At 38.9% G+C, this 22505-nt stretch overlaps 1 protein-coding gene across 1 annotated transcript in view; it reads left to right on the top strand.

Annotated features, from left to right (window-relative positions):
- Nucleotides 1–374: 374 nt before the first annotated feature.
- The window catches only part of kaznb (kazrin, periplakin interacting protein b), a 139284-nt gene continuing 117153 nt past the window's right edge, over nucleotides 375–22505 (top strand). Inside the window, exons 1-3 of the mRNA XM_055023059.1 lie at nucleotides 375–690; nucleotides 785–1109; nucleotides 1241–1330. Of these exons, the coding sequence (XP_054879034.1) occupies nucleotides 1255–1330 (76 nt within the window). The 5' untranslated portion in view covers nucleotides 375–690; nucleotides 785–1109; nucleotides 1241–1254. The remainder of the gene's footprint in view (nucleotides 691–784; nucleotides 1110–1240; nucleotides 1331–22505) is intronic.

Here is a 22505-nt window from a genome sequence, read left to right as displayed (position 1 = left end):
CGCCGATTGGCTAAAACCCGCTGGAGAGAATCCGAGTGAAGAGGAGGCAAGATTTTATTTGAACAGGAAGCTAACATTTTCCACTATCAACGATAACGGGTGGCGCCCTCTGCTGGATGACGGCCAAACTGCAACAATAAAAGACGCTAAAAGAAGCGGATGTTATCGGCTGCGTTAACACTGCAGCCTGAAGTGACTCAATTTCGATTTTTTTTTTTTTTGGTCAAATCAGTTTTTTTGCCGTGGTCGTTCACACTTCCAAATATATGTGACTTGTATGTGAGCTCCGGTGTGAACTGCAAACGACCTCAAAGCGTCCCGCATGCGCAGTAGAGCGCGCTCAGTGTTTGCGGAAGTAAACGTGGACGCTAACGGTGGAGCATAGCTTACGATTTTGACGATGTTGTCCGACCGGAGCAGCAGCTTAACCCTCATTACAGTCCGCCATGGTTGTTGTTTTTCTTCCGGCTTGCGCAGAAAAATTAAGTTTGTCGAGTATCAGTGACGTTCAGTTCGGGTGAACGCGACCTGGACGTTAGGTCACATTTGAATCGGATAGTATCGGCCAAAACCGATCTGTGGTGTTCAGACCGTCATGAAAAGATCGGATACAGGTCGCATTAAGGCTAAACATCGGAATTGGGTCACTTCCGGCTGCAGTGTGAACATAACTTAGGAAACCAATTGATCGTAAGTCGATTAATCGTTTTCATCCTTGTTCGTACAGCTGTCTCCTTCAGACTCAGCTCTGGCTGGATTTACTTTGTTTTTTTTTACCTGGCAGAAGCTGCTGTTTCTCTCCGCCTGGCCGTGGAGGATTGTCGATCTGTACGGATGAAGATGAACACGACCAGAGTTCGCCTCTCGCTCTGCTACCTGTCCTCTGAGATGCTCTGGTAGAGAACTTTCTCTCCTGCACGCCCACTTACATGCTGACGAGGATCCAGCACACACACACCCCACACACACACCACCACCTATCAGTGCAGGCGAGCAGCTCTGTTCGTACGCGTGTGTGCAGCGAGGAGCTGTATTTCACTCCCCATCCGCAGCAGCAGGACAGCTCCACAGGAGTGCGGTTGTCACCAGACATCACACAGCAGCTCAAGGCAAGCATCAACCTTCTCTCTCTTCCTCTTTTGTTCTCTGCTCTCCACTTTCCCTCCTTTCGCCGATCTTGGAGTGACGCAGTCTGCCTGACCTTCCCTTATCTCTCTCCACTCTATTTCTGGCTCCTCAGCAAGTGGGACTGCCATGGAGGACACCCTCACCTGCAGCCATGCCACCTTCTCCCAGGTGTTTGGACGCCAGGGGCAGCTCATGCAAGCCAGTGAGTGACAGGAAACACACCTCCTGATAAAAGCTGCATGTATCATGTGTCAGTATCTGCACTCCACCTTTTGTTGATCCAGTTTCTCTTCTCTTTTTGGCTTGTAGTTGCAGTTTTTCTTTGTAGAGTGATCCTGATGTTGTGCAACAAGCTTTGTAAAACATGTCACAGACCCAGCTTACAATAGGATGAGGAAAACAGAAGCAGTTGTGTTTGGATGGTTAGGGAGAAGATCATCGTAAGTTTTGGATGGTTGCTGATGTTGATGTTGGCAGTAAGTTCATGAGAGGCAGGTTGAGCATCTTGGTGTCATCAGAGCATTTCTATTTGCTGTCAGGAGCTGAGCTACATTTGTGACGCTAACTCAGCCAGCCTGAGATTTATTTGAAATAAAAGTTAACACAGAAAAATTGGAATTGCACTTTTCTGATGCAATGTTTTTAAAATACCAAATAATTTAGAAAGAGAGGAGGTTAAATGTTTCTGTTCTGTATTTTCAGATCCATATATAGCTCTGATTGATATTCTACCTGGTATGTTTTCATGTAGTTTCTCCAATGGTTGTGCAGGATCTTCTGGGCTCCTGATGCTGTTAGGCTAAAGTTATTATTTCTTATCCCTTTTATTACGTATGAAGTGTTTAAGTTTGATATTATGATTTATTTTTGGTGCTGCTTTGTGAAGGAAGCAACTGAGAAACCACAGCATCAAAACTAGATTTTACAAGAGAACAATAAAATATCAACTCTTTAGGAATAAATGCGCTCGAGGTTCCTATGGTCCTTTCAAGTACACACATCAAAGAATACAACCACATCTCACGCTGTTCTTTAAGCGTGAGATGTGGAAGGTCTTGGTGCTGTGAATCATTCTCATGTACTTGCTTCTAAATGTGCTAATGACAGGAAACAACTTAAAGAAATTGTCTTAGCATTTATTGCGAGCTGTCTGTGTGGGAAGGAGGATGAGGGAGGGCGTGAGAAGTGCATACATGAGATTGATTGGCAACGCTAAGACCCTCCTCCTGGTTCTGATTGGTTGTTTTTGATTGGGAGCAGTATGCTTCTTCAGATGGTAATTTTAACATTTTACCTCCTTTTTATAATGTTTTCAGATTATCTGTCTCATATTATACTGTCAGGACATGGTGACAGTTTTAAAAAATATGCAAAAAACATATTTTTGTTAAATTTATTTACTGCAGCTCTGAATAGTTGTTTCTGTAAGAGCCGAGTGTTTCTTCAGATGACAGCAGGACCTTAGGGAGAAGGCAGACAAACTAGATTTTTTTCACATTATCTGTCTCATATTGTCACGACATGGTAATAGCTTAAACAAATATGTAAGAAACACATTTTTTTAGAAAAGTTACAGACTGCAGATTTAACTGGACCAAAAAATGTCTTGTCTAAAGCTGTAACAGTGCCAGAAGTGTCGACACAAATACATTTCCTCAAGTATTTTTCTCTTAGAAGATTTGGTCAGTGCCTATTTTCAGAGCTCAGCCAAACAAGCAAAGTGTTTCCTCCTCACACTGGATAATGAGGCGGCAGAAATATCACAATGATCCTGGTGTTTGTGTTGCACCTCAAACACACACACACACACACACACACACACACACACACACACACACACACACACACACACACACACACACACACACACACACACACACACACACACACACACACACACACACACTTTGTTGTATCAGTTTTAATTTCCTGTATTCCTCATCATTACTACCTGGAGAGAAACAATTCTGATTCAAAGCAAGTATTACAGACAAGAATCCAGCCGAGAAGCTAATATTGGAAACAGCAATTATTTTGGAAAACATTTCAGAAAGTATCTTGACACATTTATCACTGAAGGACTTCATCCGCTAGGATTTGTGGCTGCGCTCTCTGTTAGGAGATGAACTGGATTGGTGCTGCAGCGGATTGTTGTCTCTGCTAAGTTCTTAACCCTCTTTTTGCTTCAGAGCGGCCTTTTATAAATAATGCACTTTGTTTAAACATATCTGAAGGCTTAATGCTGTGTTCATGAGAGCAGGCTTGAATTGAAGCGTTGCTGGGCCCTGATTAAAATTCTGCTTCAGACGGACCGAATGCTGGGAGCAGTTTTTGAAAATGAGGACTTTTATGGAGCTCTGATTTATTTCTGCCTCTGTTTTTATGTTTGCTTGCTAAATAGAGACGGCGACTCTGCCAGGATTTTTGTGGAAATAGTTTGAACAATACAGAGTTAAACAGACCTTTATTTAAATGTGTCTATTGAAGGATCATAATGAATGAAGAGATAAAACTGGAACGGCTTCTCATTAGTCTCTATAGCTGACGGTCACAGTGGTTCAGCCAATAAAATGAAAATTATACTCCAGTGTAGATAATTATATTTTACCAAGTGAAATTGTAATTTATTTGGGTCATGAAGTAGTTAATAGTAAGTAGTAAGAATGTGTGTTGGAATTTCTATCATACGGTAGAAATGATAGAAATTTGAACTATTACAGACACCTGTAGTCTGCTGGCTAGCCGCAGTAATGCTGGTTGATGACATATTTGTCCGGCATCAAAACAGAGCAAGTGGGAAGCAGCTTGGCTGAGAGCACAAAGGAAGAGCTTGTGAAAAAGGCAGGTCAATTATCTGCACCTGGTTTGGGATTAACCTCCTGCGGTCTTACCACGGCGCTCAGGAGGAGCGCAGCAGATGTCACGGTCAGACGGGGAAACTGAGAGGTAAAAGTGCACACGGGATTGGTGCGAGCCCCGTCGGGACGCGCACAGGATAAACCCCTTTTCTCATAGCCACTAATAGCAGCAGCATAAAAAAATTAAACATTACGTACAAACAGCATCCACAAAAACGTGTGTTAAACGGGTTTCAATGCATACAAATAGATACATTTTACTCAATTTGTATGTGATTTTTTTTTTTAGTTTCTATTGCAAGTTTTATATAAGTCATATATATCGTTACCTCCTCCCATCACAATATAATATGTGATGGGTGGAGGTATTGGTAATGGTTGTAGTATTGGTAATGGTTCCAAAATAAACGTTTGTACGTTGGTTTTTACTATAAAACCAAGGCTGGTGGTGTTGGTGTTTTAGATTCCTTCCTTCAAACATAATCGCTGATCTTTAATTGCCTTTGACTCTAATTAATCAGGTTCAGTAGGAAAGAAGTTGAAGATATTTCCAGTTGGTGATAATCGTGGACTGCTAATGAAGTCTCTTTTAAGCTTGTGAAAACACTGAACCACGTCAAACTTCTCATAGCAACCGTGTTTGGATCTAAAAATGAAGCAAATTGATGCCCAATGAAGCAAGAGCAGGCTATAAAAAGATATAAAAGCTTTGTACCTTTTTACTGCCTGAAAGGACATTAAGAGATGTGGACATAAAGACGAAGATCTGAAAGAATAGCAAAAACGCTCAGATAGAAATGCTGCTTGTCAAAGAGGTTTCAAATCTAGGAGCATGTGTGTTAGAGAGCATGTTTGCAAAAAATAAATATCAGAGAGAGAGGGTTGTTTATATGCTCCAGTTAACATCCTTTACATTGAATAGATATAATTCTAAAAGGATAAAAACATCTTGAAAAGCTGCAGAGATGAAAAAAGCAACAAATTTGGGAGATTTCATCACATAGTTCTGTGATTAAAGGCACTTAATTATGTTTGAAGAAAATGTTTTGGACAATAATCTCTATGAACAGTTGAAATGAGACATAATATAGAAAAAAGACATTTTCTCTCACTTTGTCAGATTGACATTTTATTGGTTAGGGATTAACAAAATTATTTGTTTTTGCTGAAAGCCAGAACAATGAAAAACAGGTTTTTAAACAATAATAATGATAATGAATACAATTTATTTAAATAGATAAAATATCTTGAGATCTACAGTCTCTCTTTAAAGAGGAATCTTTTTAGAAAAAGAGGTTAACAAGTACCAACATCTACATTCGGTCATAAAAATAGATTTTTTTCATCTTAAAAGCACCAGATCATAAAATAATAAAAAACATGACTATCAAAAGCAAAGACGGTCAACAAAACTCTTCTTCTGACTTTTAACTTGTGCTTTTAGTTCACAGTCACTTTTTCTGTTAATTTTACTCGTACTGAAGGTCATAAGTTAGATATTTTTTTTCCTGGTTTACACATTTCTCTGTACAAAGATAACTGCACCAAACAAACTATGAAAGTCAAATCGTCGATGCCATAGCTGTCTGAGATTCTGAGAGGTTAATTCATCCACGGAGGAAAACCTTCACTGTGTGAAATCACAGAGAAACTTAAGGAAATCATGTGAACCTCTTCGACTGAATGCGAGAAGGTGCTACATTCATGCATTTTTAAACAAGTTTAAGCTGCATGGGAATGTCCAGCCTTTGTCCTGTTAAGCTGGTCATTCACTGCCAGATATTTTCAGCAGCTGTGTTCAGCTCCTGCTCAAACTGTTCGACTACATCGCAGGGTTCAATAATTCACAGCTCTCGAATCGTGTTCTCTCACTGTACAACCTGAGGCTCCGATGCTACCTAAACCGCTCTCTGCTCTGCTGCCAACTCATCAGCAAGAAAAATGGATATTAGCCGTTTTAAAGTCGCTGGAGGTCGTCATCACCTCATTTGCACATTTGGCAGAAGAAGAAAGGAATATCTACTTTGACAAGGCAAAAGTGATTAAAAATACTAATTTAGATGATAAATAAACTATGAAAAAACTTAATGGTGTGATTCGTATCATATAAATAGTTTGCCTGAGTGTGTAACGTATAAATCGTGTAGAATAATATCAGACTTAACTCATGAGACAGTGCAGGAGGTGAATCATTGACTGAAGCTGAGTGAATCAAAAGCCTGGATTTATTTTTGTCCAAACGTTTTACACATGAGCCAAAATTGTTGAGTTAAAAGTAAACAAGGGCCAAGAAAATGAAAAGATATAGAGAGTAGGCCATTTTTTTCTTGGATCTTATTCATTGCAGATACAAAATTTGAAAGGATTTTACATGTTTGTGTATTAAAAGACATACTTGTTGTTTTCAAATGATCAGATTTATCATCCAGTTATAAGAACAGGATTTCTTCCACAACGCTTGGTGGACTTAACCAGAAAACTAAATAAAAGCTGATTTGGATTCAGAAAGTGAACTTTTCACTAAGTGTCTCTGGATAAACGTGTCATAGAAGCTTGGCTACAAAAAAACATTTGAGTTGAACTTAACATTTTCCATTGTAAGATAATTAATATGGTTAAAAATTTTACCTTGATTGGAAAATAAAAGTTTCCATCTGCATCAACCACATGTGCTGGACAGGCCAAATTTGAATCGTTCTTGAATTGCACTTGAGGTCTGCACAAAACCAGAATAAGGTTCACAAATGGCCCCAGGGCCAGACTTTGGACACCCCTGCAGTGCTCACTGTAACTTTAGTACTATTGGTCCTTCCTTGTTTTGTCACCAAAGACCAATAACGGTGAAAAAAGCTGCTTGAGAGGAATCTGTAAAGTTGATAAACAAACTGGAAGTGAGGAGACAATCGCCAGAGAAGAAGAGAATGCTCAACAACACCAAACGTGGTTCTTTGGCTATGGAGGCCTCCAAGGGACATGGGGACATTTTTACTTTTGCATTTTTTCTCAAAACGTTTGGGTTCCCTCGCAATAGGTTGTGTTCTCTTGCAATACTTTCACTTCTTAATAACTGAAAATATTTCTATTACAATAAAAGGTTTTTCCATGTATGTTAACATCTCAGATATCTGAAGTTTTTATATCCTTTAGGATACAAACCACCTCAAACTGATGCACAAAAGCAAAACAGCCCAATGATTTCTGTAAGAAGAGAGAAAACATCCAAACCTCTCGGACTATTGAGTTATTTTCATAGTGTAATAAAGTCATCTGGCAGCTTTGACTGTATCTTTTTCATTGTTGGTAGTCTGAATACTTAATAAAGAACTGCTTTTATGTGCAGCCCCAGCTCCACCTCACACAAACAAACATAAAAATGGAGTAGTACTATTTTCAACCAGCTTCTGCACCAAAGCATAAAGAAACGTGTGAAAAACTTCTGGAAGTAAAACCAAAAAGTTTGGCTCAAGTCTTACCTTTTCAAGGTAAGGCAACAAGCAATAAAAAAGATGCTGGATTTTGAACTTAGAATAAATCTGCCTCTCATTGTTCTGGCTTTAGCAAACAGGATTAGTTTTAGCAAAACAGGAAAAGAGGTTAAAAACTCCTGCCAGGCTCCAGGCTGCCATGACCTCCAGAATGTGAAAGCTCTCATGTAACCAAAAAGAAATGAAGGCTCTGCCTGAATGGATGAAAGTCTGCCTGTTTTCACCATCAAAGCTGGGTGGAAATTCTTTGCTTTGCCGTTGTGAGGCAGCCAGGAGTTCAAGAAATCCACTGGAGGGTTCAGCTAAATGTTCAAAAGTCCTGGTTCAAAACGTGACAATTTCTGCTGGAAGCTGAGACTCTGGTGACGGCTCCCACTGCCTCCTGACGGGAATAAACTCAATTTCCTTTTTAATTTCTGAATTTCTATCTCATCCTGTATCTATAATTGGTCATTTCATAAATATTAAAGTAGTTTGCAAGATTTTTTTGTTTTTAAACTTCCTCTAAGATATATTTGCTTAGGTGAATAATATTTTCATTAAGGAATTAATTACTTGAAACCAAGTCCCTATTCTTGCTGAAAAGTTACTTGTGAGCTAGTTTTGTTTTATTTCACGTGAACTAAGACATTTGAACGAGAAACTAAACAAAAATACTTGTTAAGGTTTGGTGTTTTTTACAGTGTTTCATATGAAAACGGCAGACAAAGAAATCAAACTATGCCACATTGCAAAGACACAAAAACTAACCAAGTATTTACGTATATCTCGACATTCTTCATGTTATAAGTGACATAATTTATTTATCTTTAATCTACATTCAAGAACTATTGAGTTAAATCAAATGTAAGACTTTGTTTTTGCAGGTCTTTTGATTGGTATATTCAGTCACTTTTCCTTCTATATCGGCCCCATTTCCCAAAATAAAACTTGTTTGGTCTGATATATGCAGTCGAGCTAATAACCTATAAAAGTAAAAATCAGTTTTGGATTCATCCGCTCACACTGTTCACCAGCTCAGCGTATAATTTTTGCAGCATCTTTGCAGTTTTCCTTTGTTCTCTCCAGCTGCCTGCGGCAACTCACAGTTCTTGAGGCTAAACATCTACATAAAACAAGCCTCGAGTGTTCGATCACTGCGTCTGCACAAATCCCTGCCAGCTCAGCCTCCGCTCCGTCACGGCCGTAGTTCGGCTCCCAGAGCCACCTGCAGTCACCGTTCTACTCCGCTGGACCACAATGGTGCTGGAACCGGCTCGCGCTGCGGTTTTCTCGTCCAAAGATGGGATCCGCAGACGCCTATAACTCTAAATGTTGTCATTGTCCCTCCTGTGTTTTATCATCGTCGTGTGGCTGCAGCAGGAGGTCAAGGTGCTGGCTTTCATCCAATGTTTTCATCCCGGTTAGACTCAAGGGCTGCTGGCCATCGACTTCAATATCATTTAGAGACTCTCTGTGAATGAGTCTTTGACAGAACGACGTTCACTGCAGGTGCTTTCTGAAACAAATCCCATCAGAGGAAGCTCTTTGTATATTTTTTGCAGATGCCGCTCTCTGTAAATGTTATTTCAGGTATATTAAATTAGCAAAAACACAAAGCACCGCTGAATCTGCCTGATTACACTCACTCCAATCTACTTTATTGAACGAGCCTCCTACACTGGAAATCACTTGCTCTGAGTCAATACAAGTGTAATTTATACAGCCCTCCTTCCTCTTGTTTCCATATTAGATTTGATCAAATCAGGAGCTGAAACTCAGCAGGTCACATAAGCTGCATAACTCCTAACAAACCATCACAACTGCTAAGTTATCAGGCTCCATATTCCCACTTGTTGTGTGTAGTTACAAGTTTTTGAGACTCTTGCATCAGTCACATTTATCTTCATTAGTACACATTAGTAAACGATCAATAAATAGATTCAAGAGCTCACTTGCCGTGTTGTTTGCTCAGCAGAAACAAGAAGCTTTGCTTTCTGTCGGTAAAAGAGATCAACTCGTTCTCGAAGACTGACTGGAGAGTCTGTCAAGTTTCGTTAACTCCAGACGTTTCAATTCATCGCATGAGGAGACAGACACTGAGCTGCAGGAAGTACGGTTGAAGATTCTGCATATTTTCTTAAACTAACCAAATTGCGTTTACTTGTAGTAAAAGACTACCCTGAGCTGAATTGAGTCACACTGGTGCTTTTAGAATAACAACTGCAGATTGGAAACACTGGAAACAAAATGTAGCCCTGAGAACAGAGTGTTATGCACTGTTTATAGATTTTGTTCAACCTGCTGGCTTCTTTAGATCGACTGCTGCTAATTGCATTTTTATAATTAGATTAAAGACTTGATGGATTGCATGTAACTGCACTGAAAAAACACGAACTCTTACCAAGTATTTTTAGTCTGGTTTCTAGTACAAATGTATTTAAATGCACTTGAAATCCAGTAAAACTAACTTACATGTAACTTTCCAGCAAGAATAAATCTTTAATATTGATGAAAAAGTTCTGGTACATTATTTCACTTATGACAAAACATGTTTTCCCATCTTAAAAGTCAACAATCTAAGTGTTTCCCCCAGGATATTATAAGCCTGGCGGGCCACCAGGCTTTTCTTGGTGGCCCGCCAGGCGAGTCATTGCTTATTTATTTACTTTTTTAACAATGCTTGAATTGTTTAAGACTTTATAGTTGGTATTCAGATATTAATATTCCAATAACACGTAATTAATCAAGTGATATTTTCAAATTTTCTGTGAACTTTAAATATTTTTTTTCACTCAAAGCAAGTTTCCTGATTAAAACCTTGAGTCTGCCAGTGGAGTTTGTTCTTTTTCATTCATTATTAATGAATTATTTACTTAAAACAAGCGCCTACATCTTCTTCAACTGTTAATAGTAAGTTAGTTTTATCTTGTGTTAAGATATTGGCGCTATAACTAGACAATACTTGGTAAGAGTTTGTGTTTTTACAGTGTGGATCTGAATCTGAAATGTACTTTGGACTAGACGAGAAATGTTTCACGTTGGGTTTTGACATGTCTGTGTTTTATAATAAACTAAGTTACAGTACAGTTAATCTAAACACAGTCACATTTAACATCCTACTTAACGTCTGAACCTTTCCCAACATTTGTATTCAGTTCATCTTTGCTTTTTTTTGTGTCGATTATAAATAACTCATGAATATATTTGTCATGTTTTGAGCCAACGTCCAACCAAAATGAAAGCGTTGCTTTGTGTTTCGCATGTCGAGGCCTGCACAATTGAAGTGTCCAACGCTGGAGTTGGGAAATTTGAACTTTTGGCGCTCGTCACAGAGCGTCATCGAATCAGAGAGACTCTGCTTTGTGACGTAGTGACCTGTAGTTGGTGTCCTGCCAGGAGATGGAGGCACTGATGTCGGTTAGCATGTCATCAAACTGGGCTCAGGTGAGATGAAAACACTGCTGATAGCAAACCTCGTCAGCACCCAGTTCGCCAAGCTTATAACTCCTCTGAGTTATCTGGTGAATTCAAACATGCGCCCACTGGCCGCATTTAGTTGTTTTCAGTAAATCAAACCTAGACTTTCGGTATTTCATCTGCCATTGTTCAAAGTAAACGTGAGAGGAAATAAAGACAGGAGGCTCCAACAAGTTATCATCTGTTGGTGTTGTTTGTTCAATAGAAACCGAACACAAAATGTTCAGCAAAGACATCTGAGTGTCCAACTTGAAGAGTGGGACGTGTTTCTGATGTATGAAACGCGTCCGGCGTGAACTGAGCTTTAGAGAGTGCGTGTTTAAGTTGATATGCAGGGTTAAGTTTCCTCTGCACAATGCAAATGCTGAATGCAAATGCATGTCACACTTATCTGTAAGCCTTTTGGAAGCCATTACTTGTTTTTCAATATGTATTTCAGGATATATCAGTGGTTCATGTTATATGTTAGCTGCTAGTACGCACTGAAGTGTGTGGTTATGATGTGAGAAAAAATATTTTTATGTGACAACATTAAATCACCCGAGCCACTTCTTTGCACTGAAAGCTAATTTGAATTTCTGGGTCAAAACTGTTGACAATGACATTTTTCTTGCTCTAAAATAATATTCTAAATGCATTTCCTGCAGAAAGCACCTTCCTGTTTCTCATTCTCTTTATTCCTACATGGCTCTGCATTGTTTTAAAAGATTGCACATATTTTACCCACCGCCTTGCCGCTTACTGTAATCTATGTATTTTTGTTAATCTCTTTCACATACACACTCACAAAAAAGAGGGTTATTGGAAAAGTTTAAGTGAATGCGCATAAGCTGAATACTGCTCCCTCAGCGGACACATCTCTTGGATTTAATAGTCACTCATCTGCAGCACCAAGAAGCAGCTAAATTTGTCGCTGCCTGATCTGCTGTGGAGAGTGCTTAAGGTATGAGCATCAGCAGATTTCACACAGGGACTAATCCCGCTTTTTTTTGGAGGCTGATTACTGTATTTTGAGGTTTGTGTAACTGTGTCAACATTTTTCGTCACTGCATGAGCGTACTGTACGTTCCACCAGCCCATGGTGCAAAACTCCGTGCTGCAGAGAGGAAAACTGGTCTAATTTAGTGCACACACCTCAGGAGCAGCTTGCAGTGTGCTGTTCAGATTCCTGCTGTGTTTTCTGCCCGCGTGCTGACTCTGCAAATCTGCGTCGCTCTGCTCACTTCTTGCTTCTCTTTCTTTTTCAGAACATCAGTTTTTGTCAGAGTTTTGCCACAATGCTGTCACAATCCACCGCAGAGCAGACAAAGTAACACAGAGGAGGAGAGGGATGCTGGGATAAGAAAAAAGCTGCAGAGCAATCTTCAAACAGAGGCAGAGACGTGGTGTGAATTTCAAATCGGTGCCATGCTTCCAAATAACTCAGAAAACGTATCGCTTCTAAATGTAAATTTAGTCTGACTGGTTAAAGTTATGAGCTCTTCTGAAAAACTTTTCATTTTGAAATTTGTCAGTGAAGCCAGAGAGAAATGTGAAGGGTGAAAACGAATGAGATTAACAAGAGTATGAAAATAGAGATGCAAGGTTTTTGCCCGACAGTGATGACACTATTTGCTTCTGTTTGCTGGAACACAATCTAAATAAATAAAATAAAATTTAACAAGAGAAACAATAGACAAGAGTAAAAGCTGCAGTATGTAACTTTTACAAAAATAAAACAGAAGTTTCTATAGTCAAACAGAAGTCCTTAAATAAAGTAAGATGAGGAAGTGAAATTATTTCTAATGTCCATTCTGTCACGTATATTTTACTTCAACTAGGACGATGGAGGTGAATGTAGAAGGGAACCTGGATGAAAACTTTATGGAGTCTGGAAAAGACTTTAAACTGTGTTGGAGGTTCGCCTTCCAGCAGGCAACAATCCTAAACCTACATCCAGAGCTAAAACAGGACGGTTTGAATGACGCCTGTCCAAACTTTTGTAACTTTTTGTGACAAAACTGTAGAGTCAGAAATATCTGGTGCCCGACAAAATATAAACATTTCTGATAAAAACTCATACTGTAATATTATTTTAACCTACTCAACAATGTAAAAGTTTAGTTAAACAAATAAACTGGTCAGATTTTTTGTTTTTGAATATCCATAACGTAACCAGTGGGTTTGCCCTTTTCTAAGAAATATTTTTCAGCTGCCAAGTGAAAGAAATAGCGAAAGGTTTGTCAGTTCAGCACAATAAGAACAGTGATTTCAGTGACTGTCTTTGAAATAGATTAGATATTCTTGTAAAAAATGACAAATAACGTGTTTATTTCAAGATGAATACTGTAAGAAAATGTTGAGATGATTTCAATTTGAATAAAGTTTCCATCTGCATTCACCACATGTCCTGGGAAGCTAAATTTGTATTATTCTTCAGTTATTTTTGAAACTATTCATTAGAGTGGCCCAGTCAAAGTCCATAGATAGATCCAAGTGAACCTTTTTAAAATTGGTGTTCACAGTCCATCCGATCTGACCGGACTTGATCTATTTTGTAAATAAGAGTAAACAAAGATGTGTCTAGATGAGCAAAGGTGAAATAAAGCACTGGACAAACAATGACCCTGCAGTTTATTACATTTAGTTCACTTCTCTACTTTGTATTGATCACACAGCCAATAAAACACATTAAGGTTTATGACTTGAGCCATTACAGTGCCGATCTCTGGACTATTATTGCTTTATATATACGAAGGGATGGAAATCCTGAACTCACCAGACAGACTCTTCATTTCACTCTTTAATTTCATCCGTTTGGTAGCAATGAGCCTTTCTCTAAAACTGAAGCCATTTTTAGGCAGAAACTGATCCAGCGAATCTTGTTTTCTTATATGGATTATAATTATGGAAAAAATATGGCTCCTAATTTTACTGAAGGCGCTTGTATCTTTAGAAAAACTTCGGCTGATCCTCTCAATCGTTCTCCACATGCAGGCTGTGCAGTTTAGTGATGAGCTTTAAAGTGCTGAGTTTTTACAATAATTCTCTCTGTGTTTGCAACTTTTCGTGCTACAGTGTTTTATCAAACATGTTTTTTGATAAGATATTGAAGGTTTCGTTGGTGTAAAAGTATTAAAATGTTCCTCCCAGATCAGTTTAAAGCCCAGTAGGAGGAAAATGTCGGCTGGCGAGTTTGTGTGAAGACATGATTCTCATTTTGCTGGAGGAAGTTATAAAGTCATGCTGTTGCCTGTAGATGAGAGTGTCGGAGTGATTCTGTCCTGAACCAAACTGCATAGCGAGCAAATCACAGCCGACACAAACGCAGCCTCAGAGGGCGCCGGTTTCGCAGAGCTTTCTGGATATTTCAACCTGCGTGATGCAGAACAGCAAATAAACTGTCCTGCTGCGTGGATTCAAAGTGGACTCAAATGCAGCAGGCGGAGGCGTCGAGTAGATTATGTGGATTTTGGTGAAAGAATGGAGAAAAAACAAAAATCATGGAGGACAAAGGGAGCCAGAGGAGAACAAAAAATCACAGAGAAGTAACGAGATTTAACAAGAGTAACCAGAAAAGTCTAAATACTGTTTTTAATGAGTTGAATGACACTTGCTGCATTTCAACTGACCGTTTAACTTCACAAATTGACTTTTCAAAATAAATGAGCTTAATAAAAACATGCTAAGTTCAGAAAAACTCATTTTTTGATAAAAGATCTTTGTCCTAGGATCAGGTGGTCAAAATTAGTGTATTAAGCAAAAATGCAAAATTTATTTATAATTTTTTCCAGTCATGATCTGCAACATAATGACAGAAAGTGGTAGGAAGACTTTTTTATGACTTATTCACGTGGGATTTAAATTACGTTTCTTATTAGAAATTCAGCCATTATGAAATTATGTTGTTTTTTTATACATTAGTGAAATATTGACAAAGTTTTGTGTCCGTTTGTAATGGAAACACAGCTTCTGTCTCAGTGTTTTTTGGTCCGTTCTCTGTGAACCCAAGAGATGGATGTGAGTGAAAATCCCCGTCTGTTGCAGCGGCTCATCTGGGAGAAACAACAAGTCACTTAAACCCTTTTCTCCTCGTTCTGGTGCTCAGTTTGATCTCCAGCTGATCTTTGTTTGCCGCTCGGCTTCTACTGCAGGACCTGCGCTTTCTTTAGTCGAGTTTTTACATTTAGTATCAAAAAATAAATAAATCAAACCAAAGACGTTGCTGCCTTTAAACGTCTTATGCTGCTTTTTCTGTCCCCAGTGGACAAGTCATTTCAAATCCATGGAGATTTGAGTTCAAAAACATTAAACACCGACTTAAATTCAGAGTCACTCGCCCTGACCCGGTTCACTTCCACAGCCGACCGTTGGCTATTAAGTCAAGTGGTTTCTGGCGCTCTCCACCTCGGCTCTGATGTCTTCTCGGTCGGCTCTGTCCTCCACAGACTCTCTGGCATACAGAGACATGCTGAGCATCATTAAGCATCACTCTGCTCTGTTCTCCTCAGGCTCACGAGTAGCAGGCATGTGAATATGGAGAGTTCTCACTGTTTGATGTGGGAGAGGAGTCAGAAAAGCCCAGCGAACGCGCTGGCAACAGTTTTCACCTCACAGGAATGTCTAACTTGGTAAAAGTGTTGATTTGAAGTGCCTTTGAACTCGCCGGGCTGTTTACCTGCAGATAAACGTGGTAATGAATGATAGAGGCAATTCCTGCACGTCCAATAAGAAGACACCTGCTTCACCTGCTTCTTTGATGCCGGAAAGTGAATTTGCGGCATCAAAGCAGCTTATAATGATAATGGTTCCGAGCCATCACCCCGTATTAGAGCTAATTTAAAGTTTCTCTGTTTAATCTCTGTCTGTCGTACTTAAAGTTTATGAGTTGTGTGCTCTACCTGCCATTGTGCTGCAGCACAAAGATACGCAGCGGCTCTGACCCACTTTCATCTGTCCTAAAAGACGGGTTCAGTCGCAAACAGTCCTAATTGGTGGAAGGCTTGTCACCGGTGCTGCTTCCAGCCTCGGCTTTTGAGACACACTCCAGCGTGAAGCGTCAGGATTTTCAAATGTCACATGTGAGCTCACACAGCTCTTCTCTAACAAGCAAGCGTTAACCTCGGCTCTGCGAAGACGAGAGGATCCTCATTTGCTCGCCTCATATCAGCAGATGAAGAGACGTTGCTTTTACTCTGTTTGCCACAAATGTCTGCAGAGTTTCTTCTTATGTTTTCATCCTTTAAAACTGTGGTTAGAAACAGCTGGAAGAGAAGCATCTTGTTTATGTGCAACCATATCTGCATATTTGTTACTGCTGTGAAGAACCAGCAAAATGTTTGCATCACGCTTTGATGACTGCAGCTGCAGCATCATTCAGCTCCCTTTACTCTCACTGTGATACCTGCGACAAACATGCGGACTGCTGACTGAGCCGGCCATTAAAGAAGGTTGATTGTGTGTCTCGTAAACCGTCTCTCTTTGGACCAGGAGTCCTAGAGAGCTGCAATCCTGCAACTTTGAGATGCAGTCCTTCTCTTAAATGTACTCTAGTAGCAGTAGCACTGCTTCTACATATTTTTATTCAAGTAAAAGTAAAAGTTAGCCATCCAAGAAGTTACTCAAGTAAGAGTGTAAAATTATTTGGTGAAAAAAAAAGCTACTCAAGTATTGAGTACCAATCATTTACTATTTAAAAATTACATAATCAGATGGACTAAAATATAAAGTTATGTGTAAATGTAAGTATTTTAAAGGTCAGAATGAAAATAATTCAAATACGAATCGCAAAATAGCAAAATTAGACAAAAAAAAACAAATTAAATCAGCAACATAAAACTAAAGAAACTAACAAAAACTTCATTGGGTGTTTTTGGTTAAAACATGTTTGTTTTTCAGTGATGTTACTCACAGTGGGTAGAAAATCCACAAGTTTTACTTAACTAAGAGTAGAAATACTTCAAAATAAAGTTACTCAAGTAAAAGTAAAAAGTACAGTGTAATAGAAATACTCCTAAAAGTAATTTTTTCTCCCAAGACACATCCTGTAACTGAGTAAATGTAACGAATCCTTGATGCTCCAGCAGAGTGGAAATTATGTTCTTTCCCACTTTGTGTCTCTTCAGATCCACCTGTAGTGTTAGAATTAAAAATACTGTTAGTTTATAAATCACTGAACGACTTAGCATCAACCTTCCAAACCTGTCAGGTCATCTGGTTCTGGTCTGCTGTGCCAGACCAGAACCAGAACCAAACGAGGAGAAGCAGCATTCACCTTCTATGCACCACAGATCTGGACAAACTTTAAAAAAACAAACAAACACGTATTTATAGCAGCTTTGGAAACATAATAAATGAAACAGTCAACATTTTGATGTGTAATAATGACAAAGTGTAATGTTTCAGCTGTTTTCTATGTCTTTGTATTTTTGTGTTTTTAGAATCTAAAGAACTTTGCCTTGTTGCTGAAGTGTGTGATACAAATAAACCCAGAGCCAGTTTCGGTCTGATCTGACCAGGAAACAAGTCCAGTTAAAGTTACTGGTAGGGTGTCGTGACTAAAGCATCCATTCAGCATGCAAACAGGCTGCAATGGTTGTCATAGAGATTCGATCTGTTTTCTCACTTTGTGGTCCAGTAGATGTTTTGGGGCTCAGTTGGATCAGAGTTGCTGCATTGTGCTGGTGCTAGTTTGTTTTCACCAAACTGTTTGTCAAATGAACTGCAGCCTGGCTTCTGAAAAGCCTTTTCCCCTGAGGTGATGCTGGGAGGGCCAGCACTGACATGCAGTTCTTTATGAAAGGAAAACTTTCTTCTTTTCATCTCCTGAGCATGTCATGTATTTCTATATATTGTTGGCAGAGGGTTTTCACCTCTGCTGTGTGCTTGAGTGAAACCCACAGCCTCGGCTTTCACTCTCATTAGCTTGAAATCTTTCTCCTTGTTGTTCGTACTTGGCAGAAGTTGTGAGATACTTTCATTAAACCATGTTGCTATCCTGAGTTTTTATCTTGTCTTCCCTCCATGTGTAACTGTGATCAATTTCGCCAAGTGCTTGTTTTGGTTGTGTATACCCACAATGCCTTGCATTTAGTTCACTGTAGGAGACCGGATGCTTGGTGGCAGAGAAATTCCTGAAATCACCTGTGTGTGCGCCAACGCCAAACTTTCTCATATGATTAGTCTTAATTAGCTCAGAGCTCATATCTGACTATTCTGTCCATTATTCTGAATATTGATTGATTAACAAGATCATTAAATCTGCACATTCTGCAGATTTTCTTTTACTTTTTATACAATATTAGATATTATAGGTGTGCTCTATAGTCCAGAAAATACAGTAATACTTAGACAGAAAAGATGTTTCAGCGGGAGATTTTTATTTATTAATTTTTTTATCAGACTTTGAACTAGACGAAGCTTCATGTTTACAGGAAAAGCTTGTTTCATTTTGTTTTAAATGCAAGATGTTCGTGTTTTTTTTAAAAACAGTTTTGGCTTAATTACTTCTTTGAGTATGTTATTTCCCAAATTAACATTTTTGATTCTGTGTACTCCAGTTATCAATTAACCTGTGATGAAATAGTCGAAGATCATTTCGATAATTGATTTGATTAATCGTTTCTGCCTTGACAGAGCTCTGAGTCAACGTTGTCTGCTCTTCTTTCTATCACAAACGCGTGACAGACATCTTTGCCTGTCTTTTGCATTATGGACAGTAGCCAAAAGAAATGTGCCTCATAAATAAACCCTAAAGGAAAATGAGAAGTCCTAAATTACTAAAAAAAAAAAAAAAAACTCAGCAACCTACTTAAAATAAAGTAAACCAAAATATTTCTATTACACTAGAATTGTTGATGCCAAGAAATGTGATATTGATGACTATTCTTTTTTTTGTCAATTGAATTGCCTAAACACTCATCTGTGTTGGATTATTGTACATACAGGCCACATTTATTTAAAGGCTTCTTGTTGTGCGTGGATCTGATAAGTTTGCAGGTTGCTGTGCTTGCAGTGATGTTTAGCCGGAAAACTCTTCTGCATAACAGAGAAAGGCTTCAGTCTATCAGACAAAACAATAGTTCGCAAAGGGAATAGACTGCTTCTATGTACGCTTCTGTCTTGGCGGCTGTGGCTGTCACTAAAGTTGTTTTTCTTCCACCTACACAGCAAGACACTTTTGAAGATTTTTCATCAAAGTCACAGTGGGAGATATTTAAAGTAAGCGATGTAGAAGTAGATGAGGCAGATTGCGGTAAAGTGCAAGCAGCAATAACTGCAGGTATTTTTTCCCCCCTCTGTTCTACCTTTTCTTTCTCGTCCTCTGTAATTAATTAGAGATGTTTTTAAAGACATAATGCACGCACTGAAGAGCTCGTAGCCTTTTGTTCGAGCAGATATCCCTTCCCCCTCTATGACTTCCTTGCACTTATAGTGTGGAAATCTGTAACCTGTGTGAGCTTTACTCAGAGCTGAGAGGAGAAATTTCAGTGTGGAGTGGTTTCATCAGGTGGAGGATTATGAAAAGCATCAGAGTTTTTATGTTCAATCAATGATCTGACTCCCCTCTGAGCTCTTGTGTTTCTGAAGTCTTTGACTCAAAGAGTAGAAGAGCGGCAAGGTTTTTATTCTCCTCACTAGGTGGCACACTGATCAAAGTTATGCCAAATCAACTTCACCCATTAAACCGAAGTCGAGCGCAGTCTGAATTAAGGACGGGTTATTACTCAGTCATGAATCAGCGTCAGAATAGATGTGCGTTGACCTTTTCCTTGTAGTTTTTACCATTCATCTTTGAGGGTAATTCCATGTTATTAAAAGTGGGGGCATTTAAAAAGATAAAAGGTTCAGATTATCGAGTATAATAAATTATTTATGTGTTAAATGTCAAATATTTTACTGGAATATGATCTGTAACGGCAATAAAGGTTGGAATGAATCAAGCTTCTAATGGCAAAAGAGAAGGATGTTTTTTATTTCTGTATTGCAGTGAAGGCTCAGAGCTACCAGATGGTGGCAGTGTTGCCACGATCATTTTGGATTCCCCGTTTTAGGGTTTTTATGTTCGGATGGAGAAGTTGTCATGCTGAGATTATGATAGCTCAATTGAAGAGTGCCAGAAAGGCTTTTATCTCCTCTGCTTAGATTTTTCTTTTTTTTTTTTGGCTGGAAATGATATCTGCATATTCTACATTTGCAGATAAGAGATGTGTGAAGCGAAGCTGCTGTAGAGCAGAAATGTTGAGAGATGTGTTTGATCAGATGTCTGGCTGATCCCATTAATCTTAAATCCTTCAGATTATGGTGATGTCTGGTTTCATCCTCATATTTTGGTTTCATGGATAAAATCCTTAAGCAAATTAAATCTTTTACACCTGAAAATCAGCTTCATGTGTGTTTTTGTGCATTATTTTTATTTTATTCTCAGGCAAATTTTAAATGATTTTACTCATTAAAGAGTTATTCACCTCTTTGCTAAATCATGAACTAACAGTGATTAAGCACATCTTTTATTAATCTTCACTAACCCGATTACTGCTAAACTTTCACAAACAAAACACTTTAAAGACAACCTGTTATGATTCCTTGAACAAGTTAAACAAGATTGAACAAGATTTAACAAAGCCTTTGTTAAATCTTAAATGACTGTGTAGAAAAGATATATGTGTAATTACCTGCATAAATGTTATTTGAAATGTATAAAACTGTGCAAATAGCAATAAGCAGAACTGGCCAGACTGATGTTTCACGCTCCTTTCAGAATGAGCTGTTTCAGAACATTTTGTCACTTCAAATCCAAATAATCTGCTTCTGGCCATGCCCCCAAATCAACGTTTACACTCGCACTTGAAAATTGTCTGCAAAAACATGCATAATAATTCAACCGTACATCTTTGAAAAGCAGAAGTGGAGCCTCCCTGCGCAACCACCAAGAATGCAGCAAGTGGTTTCTGAATAGTAAGTCTACAATATAACATTTGTCTTTTCCAGGAGTCATTGTGCAGCACAGACAGCAATGAAACCAGCTGGCTGAGTTCTGCTGGACTCTACCAAGGAACTCTGCCGGAGTTCCTTAGTAACAGGGCAGAGCCTGCTGTGCAAAGAAAACCAACAACAACTGGCTGTTGTTTTTTTTTTTGAAGAGCTTGAGCTGGTTTTAGAAACAATCAAGATTCAAAAGGAAGTACAAAATAAAAATCTCTCATAGGTTTCCTATAATAGGCCCTGTCTGAAAATATGACGCTGCTAAAAGATCTTAAACAGAAACACAAAAAGCCTCAATCCACCCACATAGGTAGAAAACATGGACTCTGAATCCTGCTGGGAATGGGTCATCTCTAAAAATAACTCCCAGAGTTCATCAGCGACTCGTCCAGGAGGTTACAAAAGAGCTTCAACCGCAGTGCAGACTTCACTTCGCTCAGTTGATGTCAGTGTCGATCATCCCATGACAAGATGGAGACTGACCCCCCCGTCGATGTAGATTACCACCTCTGGTGCCTCAGCTCTGCTTCAGAAAGATAATTCACCCTTACAGAAAGCAAAAATGTTTCAGCAGAGGTTCAGGAAGCTTGATGAGGTCAACTCTAAAGACAAGGATCGAGAACGAGAGAGTGTGAACGAGTTCAAACCACGGCGGCATCAACTCGCTAAAGCCAGAACTTATAGGATCTGCTGCTGTCACGTTGGCGCCAGATACCATAACATAGATTTATGTATCCGATGGAGTTAATGCCTTTTTAACGGTTCAGTGCTGTTTTGGCAGCAGAACTGGGACCCACGCAGTATTAGGCAGGGGGTCCTAATGCTAATTATTTAAGTCACCAGCAAGCCGCCAGAAATTTAGCTTGGACTGAAAACTTTGCAGCATACATCCAGAAAGAAACATAAAATGGAGTTTATAAAGAGTAAAAGTTGATTTACAGGACTCTAATAAAATGTGATATGGAGTTAGAGTAGAAAGGAAAAAGCCTTTTGTCGCACAGTGGGAAGATTTAGGTGTAAGAGCAGCAAATTGACAGGACACTGACATTCATACAAAGTCTAAAGACATATATAAAACAAAATTAAAAATAATGTACAGTAATGGTTGGAAGGCGGACAGTTAGTCAAAGGAACCAATGATGATTTTCTGCAGGTTTTTTATAGGTGTAAACAATATCAGACTGACTGATGAGATGATCAGCAGACACAAAACTAGACTTCGAATTTATGAATGTAGCATAAAAATCCCTAGTCAAATTCATCAGCCAGGCATGAACAGCATTGTTTTGAAGAGGAAGTGAAAATGGCTGAGTTATGGGGAACCCATGCAGGTGAGGAGGCTTATTGCCAAGCAGGCAAAACTTCATCCAACTAAACAAAAGAGATGAGCGGTGGAAGACAAACACAAGAAAGAAATTTGATTTTCACAACAAATATGGACACAGAAATTCAGACAGTTTATTTATTGTATTGCTGTAAATTTATTTATAACTTGGCACATTCAATTCAAAATACATAAATACAAAATATACAAACAAAAGTAGCAGGCAGGTGTTGTGGGTCAAATGTTTTTGGTTAATTGATCCCAAATGAGTGTGACTCTCAATTACAA

The sequence above is a fragment of the Poeciliopsis prolifica genome, unplaced genomic scaffold (assembly GCF_027474105.1).
Source record: "Poeciliopsis prolifica strain line A6 unplaced genomic scaffold, Auburn_PproV2 SCAFFOLD003, whole genome shotgun sequence".
In the NCBI taxonomy this organism is placed as follows: domain Eukaryota; kingdom Metazoa; phylum Chordata; class Actinopteri; order Cyprinodontiformes; family Poeciliidae; genus Poeciliopsis; species Poeciliopsis prolifica.
This window is presented reverse-complemented; position numbering and strand designations above follow the sequence as displayed.